The following is a 19,564-nucleotide window of genomic DNA, read 5'->3' on the forward strand; positions in this document are numbered from 1 at the left end:
CTGCAGAGGAAAGAGTAGGGCACAAATTAGGAGCAATTAGCAGCTCCTGGAGGATTTAAGGGGAAAAAAGAGGCTGTATCACCTTTGGAAGGAGGGGAAGGCTTCTCAAGGTATGTTTAAGGAAGCTGTGAGATTATGTAGGAATAAAATTAGAGAGGCAAAGGCCCAGTTGGAACTGAAGCTGGCCACCTCTGTCCAAGACAATAAAAAGCATTTTTACAAATATATTAACACTAAAAAGAAGGGCAAGAAGAACCTCCACTCCTTACTGGACCTGGAGGGGAACACGGTGACCGAAGATGAGGAAAAGGCTGAGGTCCTGAACACCTTCTTTGCCTCGATGTGTAACAGCAAGGTAGGAGTCCAGGATGAGTGGCCTCCTGAGCTGGGTAATAGGGTCGGGGAGCAGTGTAATGCCCCAGAAACCCATGAGGAATTAGTTCGGGACCTGCTGAGCCACTTGGACACTCACAAGTCCATGGGACCGGATGGGATCCATCCTAGGGTGCTGAGAGAGCTGGCAGATGAGCTGGCCAAGCCACTCTCCATCATTTTCCTCCAGTCCTGGCTCACTGGAGAGGTCCCAGATGACTGGAAACTGGCCAGTGTGGTCCCCATCCACAAGAAGGGTCGGATGGAGGAACCTGGAAACTACAGGCCTGACAGCCTGACCTCAGTGCCAGGGAAAGTGATGGAGCAGATTATCCTGGAGGCAATAACTGTGCACCTGAAGGATGGCCAAGAGCTCAGGTCCAGCCAACATGGATTTAGGAAGGGCAGATCCTGCCTCTCCAACCTGATCTCCTTCTATGATCAGGTGACCCGTCTGGTGGATGTGGGGAGGCCTGTGGATGTGGTCTACCTGGACTTCAGCAAGGCCTTTGCCACCGTCCCCCTCAGCAGACTGCTGTCTATGCTGTCAGCTCGTGGCTTGGACCGCAGCACTCTGTGCTGGGTTAGGAACTGGCTGGAGGGCCAAGCCCAGAGAGTGGTGGTGAATGGTGCCACATCCAGCTGGTGGCCAGTCACCAGTGGCGTCCCCCAGGGCTCAGTGCTGGGTCCCATCCTCTTTAACATCTTCATTGATGATCTGGATGAGGGGGTTGAGTCAGTCATCAGCAAGTTTGCAGATGACACCAAGTTAGGAGCAGATGTTGGTCAGTTAGATGGTGGAAAAGCTCTGCAGAGGGACCTTGACCGACTGGACAGATGGGCAGAGTCCAACAGGATGGCATTCAACAAGTCCAAGTGCCGGGTGCTGCACTTTGGCCACGGCAACCCCATGCAGAGCTACAGGCTGGGGTCAGAGTGGCTGGAGAGCTGCTAAACAGAGAGGGACCTGGGGGTGCTGATTGACAGCTGCCTAAACATGAGCCAGCAGTGTGCCCAGGTGGCCAAGAGGGCCAGTGGCATCCTGGCCTGTATTAGGAATAGTGTGGCCAGCAGGAGCAGGGAGGTCATTGTGCCCCTGTACTCTGCATTGGTTAGGCCACACCTTGAGTACTGTGTCCAGTTCTGGGCTCCTCAGTTTAAGAAGGACATCGAGACACTTGAACGTGTCCAGAGAAGGGCAACAAGGCTGGTGAGAGGCCTTGAGCACAAGCCCTATGAGGAGAGGCTGAGGGAGCTGGGATTGTTTAGCCTGGAGAAGAGGAGGCTCAGGAGTGACCTCATTGCCCTCTACAACTACCTGAAAGGTGGTTGTAGCCAGGAGGGGGTTGGTCTCTTCTCCCAGGCAACCAGCACCAGAATAAGAGGACACAGTCTCAACCTGTGCCAGGGGAAGTTGAGGCTTGAGGTGAGCAGAAAGTTCTTCACTGAGAGAGTTGTTCGTCATTGGAATGTGCTGCCCAGGGAGGTGGTGGAGTCACCATCCCTGGAGGTGTTCAAGAGGGGATTGGACGTGGCACTTGGTGGTAGTCATGAGGTCTGTGGTGTCAGGTTGGACTCGATGATCCTCGAGGTCTCTTCCAACCTTGGTGATACTGTGATACATACTTATGCAATGTATCCAATTGCATATCCAGTGTGTCCTTGGTGGTCCAGACGAGGGACACCAAGATAATAAGAGGAGGTCTGGAACACCTCTCCTATGAAGACAGGCTGAAAGAATTGGGGCTGTTCAACCTGAAGAGGACAAGGCTCCGAGGAGAACTTAGAGCTACATTTCAATATCTGAAGGGCACCTACAGGAAGGCTGGGGAGGGAGGGACTGTTTAGAAGGGCTTGCAGTAATAGGATGAGGGGCAATGGTCTGAATCTGGAGCAGGGCAGGTTTAGGTTGGACATAAGGAAGAATTTATTTACAATGAGGTGGTGCAATACTGCAACAGGCTACCCAGTGATGCGGTTGAGGCCCTGTCCGTGGAGACATTGAAGATCAGAGTTGGTGTGGCCCTGGGCAGTCTGATCTAGTTGGAAGGGAGATTGGACAAGATGACTTTTGAGGGTCCCTTCCAACTCAGTGAATCTGTAAATGTATGTAATACAGCTGGGGAAAAAAAAAATCTAGAATGTATTGGGAGACTTCTGCTGCTACTGCAAACTGGGATGGTCAGGTAGGATTAGACAGTTGAATCAGTAAATCCCCAGGGACAATAGTTCACAGTGTTGAATTGGAGTGGAAGTTCTTGTTTGGTTAGTTGATTAATTCGTAGTTCATGTTGAAAACAACATTTTTATAGTGGAAGTGGTCACCTCATACAGCAAGTCCATGGAGCAAGTTCGGTATTAGCCTTTCCTTTCAGACACAGTTATTATTTGCAGTAGTGGCACAACTTGTTTTTTGAAACTGATAAATGGATCTATAGAAATATGGTCTGTGCTGAGGTGGCAGTGACTTGTGAAAGGCAGGATTTAACATGTCCATCTGTTGAGCAATTTCCTCTAAAGATTTCAAATAGGCATTATTCTGAATCAATAACTGGAATTTTTTGTTGGTGGTGGTGGCGGTTTTGTTTTTTTTTTTTATGGATCTTTTTTGTTCTGGCAAAAGTCTTCATAGTAAATTTGGGTTCATTTCCAGTCTGAAAACTGGGACAAATCTAAGTTAAACCACTTTTCATTTTGATTCCCAGGTTAGAATTACTAACAATCAAAATGTACTGTTGTTGCTAAATATGCCCAAAGTTTCATTAGGAAAATAAACTATAAGGAAACACCCCCCCCCCCCCCTTATTATTAGTGTTCATAATGTAAAATATTTTTATTCTGTTTTTGGATCAGAATTGTTGTCAAGAGAATTCTCCCCTTTATCTGGAGAGATAACTATTTTTTGCCATAATTTTCTATGTATATTTGCTTCTCTTTTAAACTGTGCTAGACTGCAGTGTAAATGTACTGAATTTTTCAACTAATAACAGCCTTGTACTGAAAGTAGCCCTAATAATTCAGTGTAAGCTGCTAAATGGGGAAAAAAGTCTTGTTCCTTCAAGTCAGTTGATTACTTGATCTAAAGACATAGTAGCAGGTAATCACAGAATCACAAAATGTTAGGGGTTAGAAGGGACCTCCAGAAATCAGTCCAATCCCACTGCCAAAGCAGGATCACCTAGGGCAGGTCACACAGGAACATTTCCAGGTAGGCTTTGAAAGTCTGCAGAGGAGGAGGCTTCACAACCTCTCTGGGCAGCCTGTTCCAGTGCCCTATCACTCTCACCATAAGGAAGTGTCTTGTGTTGAGGTTGACCCTCCTGTGTTCCAGCTCATACACATTGTTCCTCATCCTTTCCCTGAGCACCACCAAAAAGAGCCTGGCACCTTGATCTTGACACCCACCCCTCAGATATTTATAGGTGTTGATAAGGTTCCCTCTCAGCATTCTGTTCTCAAGAATAAACAGCCCCAGGTCTCTCAGCCTGCCTTCACAGGAGAGATATTCCAGTCCAACAAGCACCCTCATAGCACCCCAGCAGATTCCTGACCCTATTGAGTTTGGCAGCCCAAAACTCTGGGATTTGTTGTTTGGTGGGTTCATTTTTATATGAGGAACTTAAAAGGAGGTTATATTGAGAGGTACAGGAGAGAAGGTTTGCTTGAAAGATCCAGACTGACAGGCTGAATGTGAACCTCTAACTGTGAACCCTCCCTGGAGTGTTGCTGGTATTTCACAGCCACAGTGTTGCCTCTGCTAGTGCCTGGGCTCTTTCTGTGTGAGGTAACTGGAGTGTGTGTGCCTGCTCTAGATGGACCTCTCATCCCACTGCTGCAGCCTGATAGCCAGCTGCTGGGCCTGACTTCTGCAGTCCAGGTCATGCTTAGCAATTTCAAAGTACCAACACCACTGAAAGGTGACTTAATGATTTGTCCATTTGGAGTTAACTGTCATCATTATTTAGGCAACAAGTTGTGCTTGGGGACACTTAAACATAATTTGCATAAGCTGCTACAGCCTTTAACCTGGGAGTGAGTATGAAAGAAAGAAATCTGGGCAGTGTTTGAAAGCCACAGCAACACTATAATAATAAAAAATAAGAAGTAACAAGCTCAAGGAGCAGACCTGATAGTGGGACCAGCCCAAGGTTGGAAAGAGAATGTTGAATTCTGAACACTTTATCCATTTTTGGTTTCTGAATGCTACTCAGATTTGCAGGGTAGCACTTTTTTACTCACTACTTGGGTGTGTCAGTAACCATGCCACATTTTCCTGTATGTATACATTATTCTTTACAAAATGCTTTATACTTTTTCTTCAGTTTACAGGAGTCTTTTAAACCATTCAAGAGAGAATCTGTCAATATATTGGTGGCAAAAACCTTGACTATTCCTACTGATAATCTTTTGCTGAAAGACGATGACGTGCTGAAAATTAAACTGCTGGGTTTTTTTGTTCACTAGCAGCAGTGTTTAGCTGGAGATAACTTACTGAACAACCTTTTTTTCCCCCCCCCGAAGTGTTCATGCGTTGCCAATTAAGCCGATTACAGAAAGGACATGCCACAGATGAGTGGTTTCAACTCAGCTCCCATGTGCCACTAAAGGGTATTGAGCCAGGGTCTCTGCGTGTTCGAGCACGATACTCTATGGAGAAGATCATGCCAGAAGAGGAGTACAGCGAGTTTAAAGAGGTATAAAGTTGTGTAATAGTCCCTTGCAAAACTAATGTTACTGGTTGAGATGAATCTCAATACACTGGTTGGCATTAAATAATACTGACAGTGATTTCTATGTACCTCTACAGACATATGATAGTAGTTTTTCTAAAGCTGTTATGTGTTAGGAGAAGCTTCTGAGTGTTTTATAATTCTGGTTTTAATTTCAGCTCATACTCCAGAAAGAACTTCATGTAGTCTATGCCTTATCACATGTTTGCGGACAGGACAGAACACTTTTGGCTGGCATTTTACTGAAGATTTTTCTTCATGAAAAGCTTGAGTCCTTGTTATTACGAACACTAAATGACAGGGAAATAAGCATGGAAGGTACTGTGCTAAGTGACACTACAGTTTACTGGAACTCTGGGCAGGTGGGGCGGGAAGGGATCTGTCTGCTTCCCATTTCCTCCTCCTTTAGCTACAACGTAATATAAATGCAGCACATTTTTCCTCTGCTTTTTATTGTCTGCTTTTCTCAAATTTTCACATTCCTGCCTTGTTTTTTTTCCTCCAGATGAAGCTACCACCTTGTTTCGTGCCACCACTCTAGCAAGTACACTTATGGAGCAGTACATGAAAGCCACAGCAACAAGTTTTGTGCACCATGCACTGAAAGACTCCATATTAAAGATAATGGAGAGCAAGCAGTCCTGCGAGGTGATACCTTGAGCTATGTTATTAATACTTTGGTCTGTGGACACAATTATCAACTGGTTGTTATGGTTTATGTTTGCATTAAATACCAGCTCAGATACATGAGGCTCTCAGAGCTAAAAGAAGTTTACATAAGAATTACAGAGACTCACTTCATTAAGAGTTGGGTGGGGTTTTTTTCCCCTAAGACTCTGAACAATTTTCAAGTAGAACTTTAAAAGCTTTTTAATTTTTGTTTTTCTAAATTACCAAGATATCATAGAAGTCAGTGTCTGAACTTCAGTGTTAAGTTAAAACTTCCTGATATTAAATGATTGTTACTGATCCTAAAACTGTTCTTGAAGTAACTTTCCTAACTTGTGTGTTTAACTTAATTGTTCAAAGGATGGGAGTACTCAGAAACGTAGACTGGGAGAGACCAAAAGGTCATGCAGATGGATAGTGGGGAATATCAGAGCTGTTAAAAGCTTAGTGTATTGGAACTTAAAAGCATTGCTTCATTGTCTTTCTTGATAATACATTGAAACACACTGTTCTGTAAGAGAGTTGTACAGCAGCAGAATATTTAACTCACTTTGAAGTAGTATTCAGTGTGTAATCTTATGAAACTATATGGAGCTCTAGATAGGGGAAGGAAGAAATGTAACCTTTTACTCTTCTCTTTTAGCTGAATCCATCAAAGTTAGAAAAAAATGAAGATGTAAACACTAATTTGGCACATCTGCTCAGCATACTCTCAGAATTGGTGGAGAAAATATTCATGGCTGCAGAGATACTGCCTCCGTAAGTTTGCAGTTTCTTGTTCAGAGTTGTCTTTGAAAATTCTTGTTTGTGTGAACTACATTGCACCTTAAAATGATGTTCTTACTGATTCCACTTCTGCTAGTCAGTGTAAGACTACCATGTTTAGGGCTGCAGAGTAAAAATATAACCCTTTCAACAAACAAAACCACTTTTTTGCAAAAGCTTCTGACTAGCAGACTTTTCTTTGAAGGAGAAGCTCCTAGAGCTCGGGCAAAGAGTAACAGTAAATACATAGAATAGAATAAACCAGGTTGGAAGAGACCTTCAAGATCATCGCGTCCAACCCATCAACCAATCCAACACCACCTAAACAACTAACCCATGGCACCAAGCACCCCATCAAGTCTCCTGCTGAGCACCTCCAATGATGGTGACTCCACCACCTCCCCAGGCAGCCCATTCCAATGGGCAATCACTCTCTCTGTATAGAACTTCTTCCTAACATCCAACCTAAACCTCCCCTGGCGCAGCCTGAGACTGTGTCCTCTTGTTCTGGTACTGGCTGCCTGGAAGAAACCAACATCCGCCTGTCCACAACCTCCCTTCAGGTAGTTGTAGAGAGTAATAAGGTCACCTCTGAGTCTCCTTTTCTCCAGGCTAAGCAACCCCAGCTCCCTCAGTCTCTCCTCATAGGGCTTGTGTTCCAAACCCCTCACCAACTTTGTTGCCCTTCTCTGGACTCGTTCCAGCAAGTCAACATCCTTCCTAAACTGAGGGGCCCAGAACTGGACACAGTACTCGAGGTGTGGCCTAACCAGTGCAGTGTACAGGGGCAGAATGACCTTCCTGCTCCTGCTGGCCACACTGTTCTTGGGATGCCATTGACCCTCTTGGCTGCCTGGGCACACTGCAGGCTCATGTTCAGCCTACCATTGACCAGCACCCCCCGGTCCCTCTCTACCTGGCTGCTCTCCAGCCACTCTAAAAGTAAAAGTACTAAAAATACTAAATCTTGTATTTCCACTAAAAGGTAGAATACAGTAGTAATTAGCAGACAGCTATGTATCTTTTAAGTTGATTACAAATTCTTTTCAAAAGTGGAATGTAGTAACAGCCCTCCTTCACTTTGTCATTAGCTCTTAAAGTATACAAATATCCTCAATTCTCAGTAGCACAGAAGTGTTACTTTTGTGTCAGTGCTGGCAAGGTTAGCATTGAAAGTTACATTCTAAGTATGTTGTGGAACTTTCAACATATTCTGAAATAAAGCACAATTTTCCCTTTGTATTTTTCTTACAGGAGAGGATTATCACTGTGGTTGCTTAACTTCTAAACATCTAACTCTCATTTAGGGAAAATTTTTTTTTTTTTTTTTTTTTTTTTTTTTTAAGTTAAGAGAAAACAAATAAAAATTTTAAAAATCAAATCTGTTTTTTAAAGGAGCCGCTCCTTGAGAAACAGGAAACAGAAAACATTTAATACACATGAATAATCAATTGCACATAAAATTGTGTATTAATAAAGGGTTTTCCTTGCCAGTTACAAAGTTACTTGTTAACATGTATTCATTGTACAATGTTTGTTTGAAAATTGATTGTATTTATTATAAATTAACCTTTAATTTGTAAAGGTAGAACTGCTAGTAGTTCTGCCATCAAGTAGGAGGCTGTCTGCATCCTGTCTGATGAGCTTTTTTTAATTGTTAGGGTTAATGGAATGAGTAATTAGCTATTCTTTTTGCAGGACACTGAGGTATATTTATGGGTGCCTACAGAAGTCTGTTCAAAACAAGTGGCCAGCTAATACCACCATGAGAACCAGAGTTGTTAGGTAAGCTACTTGGCACTTTCTTCTGCAAATAACCTTTTCCAGCCTTGTTAAAGACATACTCAAGTGTGTTTTGTCTATCTTTCAGTGTCAAAACTGCATAGTGCTTACGAAGGTTACAGCAGTATTTAAGATATTTGTGATGCTAAGGCATGATGTCCTAACTAAGGATTATAAGCTTGCTAGATTCATAATCATGTTCTTAGAGCCTTGCCAGAATAAGGTGATGCAGTGTAGCTTTACTTGGCAGTTTGTCAAGTTTTACCAACTCCTGTAAATAAGCAATTTCCATTTCCGTGCTGGGAAATACAGACCTTCCTCAAAGCAATCTCTGAAGTGGATATTTGCTACTTCCACTGCAAACAGAAAGTAAATATTTTTCGATGCTACTGAAGGCTCTTCTGGGTTTCTGTTGAATGAGCTTCTAGTTCTGCACTAAAAAGAGGCTGCTTTTTTTCCAGCTTTCTAGGTGGCAGAAGTTACTTTGTGGAAGAAGGCAAGAGATACCTGATTATTTTTCTGCTGTAGTGTGCTGTCCTTAGGATATGGATCACCTTAAGATAGCCTAGGGTTGTGTTGCAGTGAAGAGAGAGGTTGCCCCTCTCCTGTGCTCCTCCTTATATTGTCTTGGGGTAACAGGTAGCTGTGGGATGGATGCCTCATAGCAGACAATGGAAAACCTTTGTGAGGTCAGGGATCAGAGGTTCCTTCTTTTTTTTTGGAGCTGGTGTGGTCCATCTCAATTTGGCTTCAGCATGGCTGTACAGTTAAGTTCTTCCCACATGGTTTCAATGTTTCAGTTCAGCTGGGAAATCAACTGATAATAGCTGGAAGAACAGGCACATTGAATTCATAGCATGATACTCATAATTTGTTAGCAGATTCACAGAGCACAGGCTGGTTGGTTGGTGTCTGTCTCAGATTCCATGCTAACTTAAATTCTTGAGTTAATTCTCTAATTTTGTTGAACAAATTGCAATTTTCTTCCCATTTCAGTGGCTTTGTTTTTCTCCGACTGATTTGTCCTGCTATCCTGAACCCAAGGATGTTTAATATCATCTCAGGTGACTATATGCTTCAGATTGAATTCAAAGCCTGTAGAGCAGTGGATATGAAATTACTGTCTAATATATGAAGCTTTTTGAAGGCTATGCCCAAAGTCATGTTACTCACATTACTTGAATGGCTTCTCCATAAGGCAGCCAATGTATGCTTTTCACCCTTAAAGTTTATATTATGGTTATCCCCACTGTTGTTTTAAAGTCCAGAAAACTATGCACTGTAGTATTTAATAATACAGTTTTAACTTAAGTGTCATAACAATGTGGATTATCTTGTAAGCAGTGTGAAAAATTTGTATGGGATCTTCAGATGCCACTTTGGGTACAATGCATTGCCCAAGTTACTGGCTGAAATCCAGTAGTATGTCCTAAATGAAGAAGACATAGAGAGTTGAAAATGAGTCTGCAGAGCTTGCAATACTTTTGTGCATCTAGGAGACTGTGTTTGAATAACTGCTTAAATTCCAGCCATTGGAAAAGTCTCTTCTGTGACTCCTTAAGTAGAGTCAGTCTCAAATACGAAATCATAAAGGGTGGCATTTAGAATGGGCAGGTTGTGAAGACTTGAGATGACCTTGGTTAACTTAAAGGCCATATATGGCAGAGTTCCTGTGGGTTTGCCTAAATGAATGCTCTCACCCCATAAATTCTTACCCTGTTTGTTAATGCTCTCCTGGTAGAGTGCACCACAGGAGTTCATTAAAACATCAGGGAATGTTCCTGTTGGCGAAACCAGGATTGCTGTGTAGGCCTGTGGCAGAGTCCTGGCATCAGATGGCATTCTCCCAGACAGCTTGTAGGGTTGATTGTTATGGTGGGGGCAGGAGGGGGAACATGAGGGATTACATCTGACATGCTGTTGGCCTGGGGCTTTTGTGTTGTGAAGCTTTAACTGTGAGGGCAGGAACTATCCCATGGCAGTTGCCTTAAGCACCCAGAAATATTTGTGGGTATTTTCAGCTTAGCTCGTGGGCTGGGGAGGGTGGAAAGGAAAGGCATAAACTACTGAAGACATACTATTAAACTACCTGGACATCTGAGCTGCTTAGTTTTAGAAGTTTGAAGATGTTATCTCTCATCTTTGGGTTTTTTCCTGGCAAAGATCATGCCAAGCTAGAAGGCAGTGAGTTTGCATTAGCCATTGTTCTTCCTCCTTCCCTCTCTAGCAGTTTCTTGAATTTTTATTTTTTTAGCAGTAAAATGCTGATGTGGAAATAGCAGGAAATCAGAAATATGATTCAAGAAAAGATACATATTTTTCCTTATTCATAGGCAGTTTTTAAGAGAGGATAGCAGGTTTTCTGCTGTCTTTAAAGCTGTACTGAATGAGAAGGGCTGTGTTGAACAGAAAGTTCTTTTCTCTCACCCAGTAACCACTTCCATATGTGCTTTGAAGAAAGCATTTGAGAAATAGGGCCAGGTACACAGTGATTCCTTTAGGATTTTATTATCTTCAGGTAATTTCCAAGTTAGGTGCCTCTTCATTTGAGATACAGCTGTCTGCAGGTGTAAAAAATTGCCTACAAATCTGAGTCATCCCTTTAAAGCTCATCTGAAGGTCACATCTAGCTAACATTCTTGACTGCTGCTAAGGCAAACTTACAGCCTCCATGTAGGGCTTTTAGAGCTGTTCAGGAAAAGACAATTCTTTTGAAGCAAAGCTTCCAGTTAACCTTCTAAGTAGGGAAAAAACAGGGAAAGTACAGAAAATAGGAGGAAACACATTGTGAAGGTACAGCTCAGTACAGGGAGCAGTCCTATCACCTTGACAGTTGTGATTGTTTCTAAAGTTAAATCCTTTGTTTCAAGCCCAAGTTTTTTTAAAGACATGCACTTCCTTAGGGGAGTTCTCCTAACCTGAAGTTCCAGCTTCCAAGGCTAACAACATTTTCCAGCCTTGCACCTTTAAAGGCTTGTTTTGTACTAAGCACTAGATACCATTAACAACTCATATAATTTGCTTCAGCTATGCAGGACAAATTAGAACTTACTTTGCAGTGATTTTTGGAGGAGGAGAGGAATAAAGAAGTAAAGATGGAGGTAGACAATGAATAACAGAATGCTTGAGGTTGGAAGGGACCTCCAGAGATTGAGTCCAACCCCCCTGCTAAAGCAGGTTCACCTAGAGTGGTCTGCACAGGAACACCTCGACCGAATGGACAGATGGGCAGAGTCCAATGGCATGGCATTCAAGTCCAAGTGCCAGGTGCTGCACTTTGGCCATGGCAACCCCATGCAGAGCTACAGGCTGGGGTCAGAGTGGCTGGAGATGTCCCAAAGAGAGAGGGACCTGGGGGTGCTGATTGACACCCGCCTAAACATGAGCCAGCAGTGTGCCCAGGTGGCCAGGAGGGCCAATGGCATCCTGGCCTGTATTAGGAATGGTGTGGCTAGCAGAAGCAGGGAGGTCATTCTGCCCCTGTACTCTGCATTGGTTAGGCCACACCTTGAGTACTGTGTCCAGTTCTGGGCCCCTCAGTTTAAGAAGGACATCGAGACACTTGACATGTCCAGAGAAGGGCAGCAAGGCTGGGGAGAGGCCTTGAGCACAGCCCTATGAGGAGAGGCTGAGGGAGCTGGAATTGTTTAGCCTGGAGAAGAGAAGGATCAGGGGTGACCTCATTGCCCTCTACAACTACCTGAAAGGTGATTGTAGAGAAGAGGGGGTTGGTCTCTTCTCCCAGGCAACCAGCACCAGAACAAGGGGACACAGTCTCAAGCTGCGCCAGGGGAGGTTTAGACTCGAAGTGAGGAGAAAGTTCTTCACTGAGTGAGTCGTTTGTCATTGGAATGGGCTGCCCAGGGAGGTGGTGGAGTCACCGTCCCTGGAGGTGTTCAAGGGGAGATTGGATGTGGCACTTGGTGCCATGGTCTAGTCGTGAGGTCTGTTGGGACAGGTTGGACTCGATGATCCTTGGGGTCTCTTCCAACCTTAGTTATACTGTGATACATCCAGGTGGATTTTGAAAGTGTCTTGAGGAGACTCCACAACCCTCCTGGGCAGCCTGTTTCAGTGCTCCATCACCCTTGCCGTAAAGAACTTTCTCCTCATGTTGAGGTGAAACCTTCTGCATTCAAGTTTGTGTCTGTTGTTCTTTATCACTGCACACCCCCAAAAAGAGCTTGGCCTCCTCCACTTGGCACCCACCCCCCTCAGATATTTATAGACATTAATGAGATCCCCTCTCAGTCTTCTCTTGTCAAGACTAAACAGCCTCAGGGCTCTCTTCATAGGGGAGATGCTCAAGTCCCCTTATCGTCCTCATGGCTCTCCATTGGATTTTCTCCAGCAGGAGAGCAGCCCAAAACTGGACACAGTATTCCACAGTATTCCACAGTATTCTCACCAGGGCAGAGTAGGGGGGAGAAGATCCTCCCTAGACCTGCTGGGCACAATTTTCTTGGCACCCCAGGATACCATTTGCTCTCTTGGCCACAAGGGCACATCGCTGTCCCATGCAGAACTTGCTGTCCACTAGGACTCCAAGGCCTTGTTCCGTGGAGCTGCTTTCAAGCAGGGCAGCCCCTAACCTGTACTGGTGCCTGTTGTTATTCCTCCCCAGGTGCAGGACCCTGCACTTGTCCTTATTAAACTCCATGAGGTTTGCCTTCATGCAGCTCTCAGCCTGTCCAGATCTCACTGGATGGCTGCACAGCCTGATGTGTCATCATTTAAGAGTCTGTAACGTTCTTCCGAAGAATTATAACATGCAGAGTTTATGTAATAGCCATGTCCATTGTGGTCTATTTCAAACCTGGCTTTCAGCCAGGACATTTATCATAACTGGAGGGAAACTGCTGTTGGAAGTTTTAAGTAAGGGGTTAATACAAAGTGTTAAGTGTAGTGCTAATTGCAGCAAGTGACTAATTTAATGGAAATACAAGCCAAGATTGCATGTAACATGTACTCCTATTTTCCTGATGCCAGTAGCTCAAAGTAAAACTTGTATGTCTTGTCACTTGTGAGTGTACACAAATAAAGAATAAGGTAAACATGCTATCTTACCTTTTTTTTCTGGTAATTCTAACAAAAAATAACCCTCCTTTCAGCAGAGTAGTTTCATTTTTGTGAATACGATTCCTACTTCACCTAACTCTTACTAACAGCACTTCATTTAGCATACTTGTTCTGTATGTAACTATTACAGGGGGAATCAGATGTCTGTATTAATATGTTTTTGTGGACATCATTAAAGCAACGTGTGTCTGTCTCCAAGTGACACCTTCCACATGCAGTTCTGTGATAAAATGAAAAATACTTCTGTTCTGTGGGAAAAAAAAAAAATAATTGGGAAAAGAGCTTTACTTTCATGTGAGTGTTGTTAAGTTTTGAACAGAACAGCTGGTAACTCTCTGCTTTGTGTTCCTGCCAGATTCTCCTTCCCCCACTGCTGCAAGAACGCTGACGCTGGTCGCCAAGTCTGTGCAGAATCTAGCAAATCTAGTCGAATTTGGAGCTAAGGTGACTATAAAGATAGGAAGAGCAGCCCCAAACTATACTGTAACTACATTTCAATGTTCCTGTGTAATACCTGCAAAAGTCAGTTGTCATTTTGTCATGCGAAGCCCAAGACGTGACCTTTTGTCCTCATCCTCACTTATGCCATTTCTTCTGCCCACTTCATTTAGAGATAAGCAGGGTGTGGATCTGAACTAGAGCAGTCAGACTGGGAGGAAATGATACAGAACTCACAGTAACGATTTGTTAGATCCCAGGAAGATACTGAGTCTGGTAGTAGGAACACCAGCACTGGTCTGTTAAAATCACCTGTGAACAGATTTACTATACCAGGAGGTATTAGAGAGTGTGATGCAACCAGATACTGAAGCTGTGAGAACACAGATAAACCCAGCAGACGTTTGTCCAAACCAATGGTAGGAGTGGGGATAGGGGGCATTTTTTTAACCCTTTGTACCAGAGCTGCCTCATCTTCATAGCCTCCACTGGACTCTGCAGTAGTTCCTTGTTTCTCTTGAACTGGGGAGCTCAGAACAGGACACAGTACTTCAGATGTGCCCCACCAGGGCAGAGTAGAGAGGAAGGAAAAGCTTCCTCAGCCTACTATTCCACACACATACTCTGTCTATATATATATTTAGTAATTAACTTTCAGTTGGAGACTAATCAAGCTTAAATTCCCATCTTGGTATCAATTACCTGATTCTGAAACAAAAAGAAACAAACAAAAAACTGCCACACTGACTGTTACCCTTCCCCCACTTTCACCCTGCCTTTATTTACTGCTTATATTGGTGTTTTCTGTGGTGGAGCACTTTAAAGCATCCCTTCTATTTGTATTTATTTTCACACTGCTAGGCATAATTAATGTTGTAAAGCAAGTGTACATATTGCCCTGGAACGCTCCAGCTTTCAATGCAGTTTCTACTGTAACACCAAGAGAACACCAACAAAACTGGTATGTCTCAGCTCCCAGGCCAAAACACAGCTGAAGACTAAATCTGTTGACCTAAGCACAATGAAAGTGTCGTCAGGCACTGACACACAGAACTTGGAATGTAAGTGTTAATGAAAGAACAAGGAAGAGGACACTTATTCCTGGTCATACCTTTGAAAGCACAACATTTGTTCATTGCTGCTAGGCACTGAGAGACAGCCTTCTGAGTGCACATTCATGTCAGTATGCACGTGGCAGGAAATTTCTGAACTTGAACTCCTGAATAGAATTAAATAGAATCCTAGAATGGTGGGGCTTGAAAGAGACCTACCTGAGGTCTGCATTCTGCCATTAGAAATTCACTTGGAAAAACTAAGATCACTCCCAATGGCAGACTGTTTTTTGCAGTCATTTGACTGCACTGTGTCCACTTCATTTACTTTGGCATTGATTTGTTCTAATGAATGCTTTTAAAAATGACTAGGAGCCATATATGGAGGGGGTCAATCCATTCATCAAGAGCAACAAACATCGCATGATCATGTTCTTGGATGAACTAGGGGTAAGTGGTTACAAAATCTTTACTGGAAGTTACACAGCAACATTGTAAATGAAAAATTTTTGCACTTCTTACAAACTAGCTCAAAAATGCACCAGCTCCCACACAATTTTGAATGGTTGTAGCAATAGACTTCTCTTGTGCTCGTTGGGAAACTGCAGACTGATGGCCTGTCGTGGAATTTAAACCATCAAATGTCATCCTAGATTTTATTCCTTTTGTACCTCTGCAGAAAGGAAAGGCTGAAACAGAGTTTACAACTCTGAGGGTTAGAAATTTTGGCCAAAAATACTCATCTTTAAACCCTAAAAATTCTTGGATAAGTCACATGGTTTTGACTAGAGATTGACATTTTTTTAATTGCTTTAAAGCAGTTTGGATTTCAGTCATGCATTACCAAATGTGTCACTGTGTGTATTCTAGATGCTGCAGTCTGAGGGTGCACTACAGCTGCTGTGCTCTTTTTAAACAGTTACTATTTTGTGTAAGACAGCTGTGACAGGAGTTCGGTCCTCCTGTTTCACATGTGTGTTTTCACACCAAGAATCCATCTTGAAAAAAGGGATAAAAATGTGCCCAGCTTCCTGAACTGATCCCTTGAAAGCTCCCTGGAAGATGTCTCAAGAGTATTTTGGGAAGATGTCAATAGGAGGGTGGCATTTGGGCAGGTTGTCAGTGTTAACCTTGTTTTCTGGTTAAGTTGCAACTTCTGCATATAATGATAGCTGAATTTTCTTGAAGTGGCAAAGTTTTCATGAGGTTTCTGAAAATTTGTTGGTTTGAGAGTAACTGCTGGACTCATCTACTCTTTCATGACAGTATTGTTTTGTGACAAGTTAGTTGGGTTACTGATAGTAAGTAGTTAATGAGTTAGTTGGTAGTTACAGGTTTGGCTGAAGTCTTTTTGCTGCTATTCTCTCATTTAGATTTCTGGTGGATGGATCCTCCTCATTTAGGGGAAGGTTACATTCTCTACATGCAGTAGCTTTCTGCTCAGCTCAGTGGTAGTGTGACAGTTAATACCAGGTCTTTCAGTTAGAGCATTTCTGGCAGCAGTAGAAATTGCAGGATACTCATAAAACACATCTCCATTTATGAGAAGGAAATCCATAATTCATAGCAGAAGGATGGACTGGAGACTGAGCTGGAGAGACAAACATCACAGCACTTGCTTGTGGTGTAAGAACAGATGTGTCAGCTGTAGAGCTGTAATATATCCCCCTCTGTGCCTGGGTGCTGAGCATTCTACATCTGCTCTCATATCTTTTTGCTGCTGTTGAAGAACGTTCCTGAGCTTCCAGACACTACAGAGCACTCTAGGACTGACCTGTCTCGTGACCTGGCAGCCCTGCACGAGATATGTGTGGCACACTCGGACGAACTGCGGACACTCAGTAATGAGCGAGGTGTAATGCAGGTAAGGACAGAGGTGTGCCTCCAGCTACTCCTTGGAGTCAGGGTTCTTCTCTAGCACTTCTGGCTGGTAGCAGGACTGAATATTTTAAGGTACCTGCGTTTCACCAGGTGGCTGTCAGCTGTAAAGCTTAAAACAGCTACAAGCAGCTTAAAAAAGGTCCTTGAACACAGGTCTTATGGGGAATGGCTGAGGGAACTGGGGTTGTTTAGTCTTCAGAAGAGGAGGCTGAGGGGAGGCTTCATTGCCCTCTACAACTACCTGAAAGGAGGTTGGAGCAAGGTGAAAGTCTGTCTCTTCTCACATGCAACAAGTGACAGGGCAAGAGGAAGTGGCCTCAGTTTGTGACAGGGGAGGTTCAGGTTTGGACATTAGGAACAATATCTTCACAGAAAGCATTGGAACAGGCTGCCCAGGGCAGTGGTGACTTGATCACCTATTTAAAAGACATGTGCCCATGGTGCTGAGGGAGGTAGCTTAGTGGTAGTAGTGTAGCAGTGGTGGTGATTTGAAGTTTTGTGAGTTGAAGGCGAGTGGTTGAACTTGATGATCTCAAAGGTCTGTTCCACCCCTAACAGTTCTGTGATTCTAATATTTAGTTCAAAGTTTTGTTTCTTCATTCAACAAAACCAAAAAGGTTTTTTAAAGTTTCCAGAGGAAGTCTGAGTTTCTAGAGGAAGCCTAATTCCACAAAACTATTGCCTCCTGACAGGCTCTCTGGGTCATCAGTGTTAGGATCTTGGGATTTTGTTAGCTTTCTATTGATAGACCACTTCTGCTTCCTAATCTGCCAGTACATGTGTAAACAAACCAGGCAAACTTCTCTAGCAGTGTGCTGGCAGTGCATTTGTTAAACCACAGAGCAGCACAGAGATCCATGGGTTGGGAGGCAAAGTTCACATCACCATTTTAGACTTCCCTTTCAAAGCTGCTGTCTCACTGACAGCAGAACCAGCCGTTTCCTTTCTTGGTTTCATTATAAACTACCCAGGAGCAGGTCTGATAGTCTCATGTAAGACTCCGTGTAAGACTGTTCTGTTTCCAGTGGCTAACTCAGTTTTACTGACTCCCTTCCTACAGCACGTTCTTAAGAAGCTTCTGGCTATTACTGAACTGCTTCAACAAAAACAAAATCAGTATTCAGTGTCTAACAACAGCAGGTAGCAGCCTTCTACCTGAATCCTGCATGGATCCAGCATGACCAACATGGCAACTCACACCAGTACCACTTTCTTCTTGCTCTTGCCAAAAAATACAGCACGCCCTATCACATTCCCAGTGATGTGTGAACTATGCAAAAAGAAAACAAAGATCCTGTTGGTGAATGATAGTACCAGCAGCTTTTTTTTTTTTTTTTTAAGCTATCTGTGCAGGACATTTGCACTTTTTTTCCACTTGGAAACAGTTTTCACAACCTCTGAGCCTTTGGTGTACAGTTCACCTTCTGCAAAGAAAATGCTGTGACTGTAGTCTTGAACTCTTGAAAACTATTTTCAGCACCTCTTGATTGCCAAAGTTTAGCTGTCTCGTTGGGAAAGGAATTATCAACTGACATGAAATGTGTTGTTCTGACAGCTGCATATAACTGGATAACATTTCTTACTGTAATTTCTGACTGGTTCCAATAATTACGACTTTTGACTGTTTCAACCACTTTTAACTCGTATTTACAGTTTCCAGAATTTGATGTTATGGTAGAAAACAATCTTTACTGTACACCTTTTTTATACCATGCTGTTTCTCTTGCTGGAATCATGTTGAGAAAGAATATGGAGAATTTGGGGGTATTTTCAGCTTTATTATTTTGTTTGTTTGTTTGTTTTGTTTTGTTTTGATGGGACACTGATTCAGTCCTCAATAGTTGTTCTGTCGAGAACCGTATATCCAGATAAATCACAATGCTTTTTGTAAAATGTTTACAACAGTAAATTTGAATTCAGTAAATTTATTGATCATTGTATCAGACATGCATGCATTCATTAAACCATTTTATAAAATAGGCATTGGTTGGTCTTTTCATAGTATATCGTAGTATCAGTCAGGGTTGGAAGGGACCACAAGGATCATCTAGTTCCAAGCCCCCTGCCATGGGCAGGGACACTCCACACTAGAGCAGGCTGGACAGAACCTCATCCAGCCTGGTCTGAAACACCTCCAGGGATGGGGCCTCAAGCACCTCCCTGGACAACCCATTCCAGGGCTTCACCACTCTCATGGGGAAGAACTTCCTCCTCACCTCCAGCCTGAATCTCCCCACCTCCAGCTTCATTCCATTCCCCCTAGTCCTATCACTACCTGAGATCTTGAGAAGTCCCTCCCCAGCCTTCTTGGAAGCCCCCTTCAGATCCTGGAAGGCCACAATGAGGTCACCTCAGAACTTTCTCTTCTCCACACTGAACAGCCCCAACTCCTTCAGTCTGTCTTCATAGAAGAGGTGCTCCAGCCCTCTGATCATCCTTGTGGCCCTTCTCAGGACTCATTCCAGCACCTCCAGATCCCTCTTGTAATAGGAGCTCCAGAACTGGAGGCAGTACTCCAGGTGGGGTCTCACCAGAGCTGAGGAGAGGGGGAGAATCCCCTCCCTTGACCTGCTGGCCACACTTCCCTTGATGCAGCCCAGGATATGATTGGCTTTCTGGGCTGCAAGTGCACACTGAGAGCTCATGTTGAGCTTCTCGTCCCACAGCACCCCCAAGTCTCTCTCCTCAGGGCTGCTTTGCAGCCAGTCAGTGCCCAGCCTGGATTTGTGCCTGGCGTTGCCTCGACCCAGATGCAGGAGCCTGCACTTGGTCTTGTTGAACCTCATGAGGTTGGCT

General features: G+C 43.6%; 1 protein-coding gene across 1 annotated transcript in view; it reads left to right on the forward strand.

The window, feature by feature from the left end:
* The window catches only part of RASA1 (RAS p21 protein activator 1), a 75,192-nt gene extending 56,427 nt beyond the window's left edge, over positions 1 to 18,765 (forward strand). The window contains exons 16-25 of the mRNA XM_054178038.1: positions 4,894 to 5,066; positions 5,261 to 5,420; positions 5,608 to 5,750; positions 6,415 to 6,530; positions 8,235 to 8,321; positions 9,315 to 9,382; positions 13,753 to 13,841; positions 15,260 to 15,337; positions 16,617 to 16,751; positions 17,829 to 18,765. Of these exons, the coding sequence (XP_054034013.1) occupies positions 4,894 to 5,066; positions 5,261 to 5,420; positions 5,608 to 5,750; positions 6,415 to 6,530; positions 8,235 to 8,321; positions 9,315 to 9,382; positions 13,753 to 13,841; positions 15,260 to 15,337; positions 16,617 to 16,751; positions 17,829 to 17,912 (1,133 nt within the window). The 3' untranslated portion in view covers positions 17,913 to 18,765. The remainder of the gene's footprint in view (positions 1 to 4,893; positions 5,067 to 5,260; positions 5,421 to 5,607; positions 5,751 to 6,414; positions 6,531 to 8,234; positions 8,322 to 9,314; positions 9,383 to 13,752; positions 13,842 to 15,259; positions 15,338 to 16,616; positions 16,752 to 17,828) is intronic.
* The last annotated feature ends 799 nt before the right edge of the window (positions 18,766 to 19,564 follow it).

This window comes from Dryobates pubescens, chromosome Z, assembly GCF_014839835.1.
Source record: "Dryobates pubescens isolate bDryPub1 chromosome Z, bDryPub1.pri, whole genome shotgun sequence".
Taxonomy (NCBI): domain Eukaryota; kingdom Metazoa; phylum Chordata; class Aves; order Piciformes; family Picidae; genus Dryobates; species Dryobates pubescens.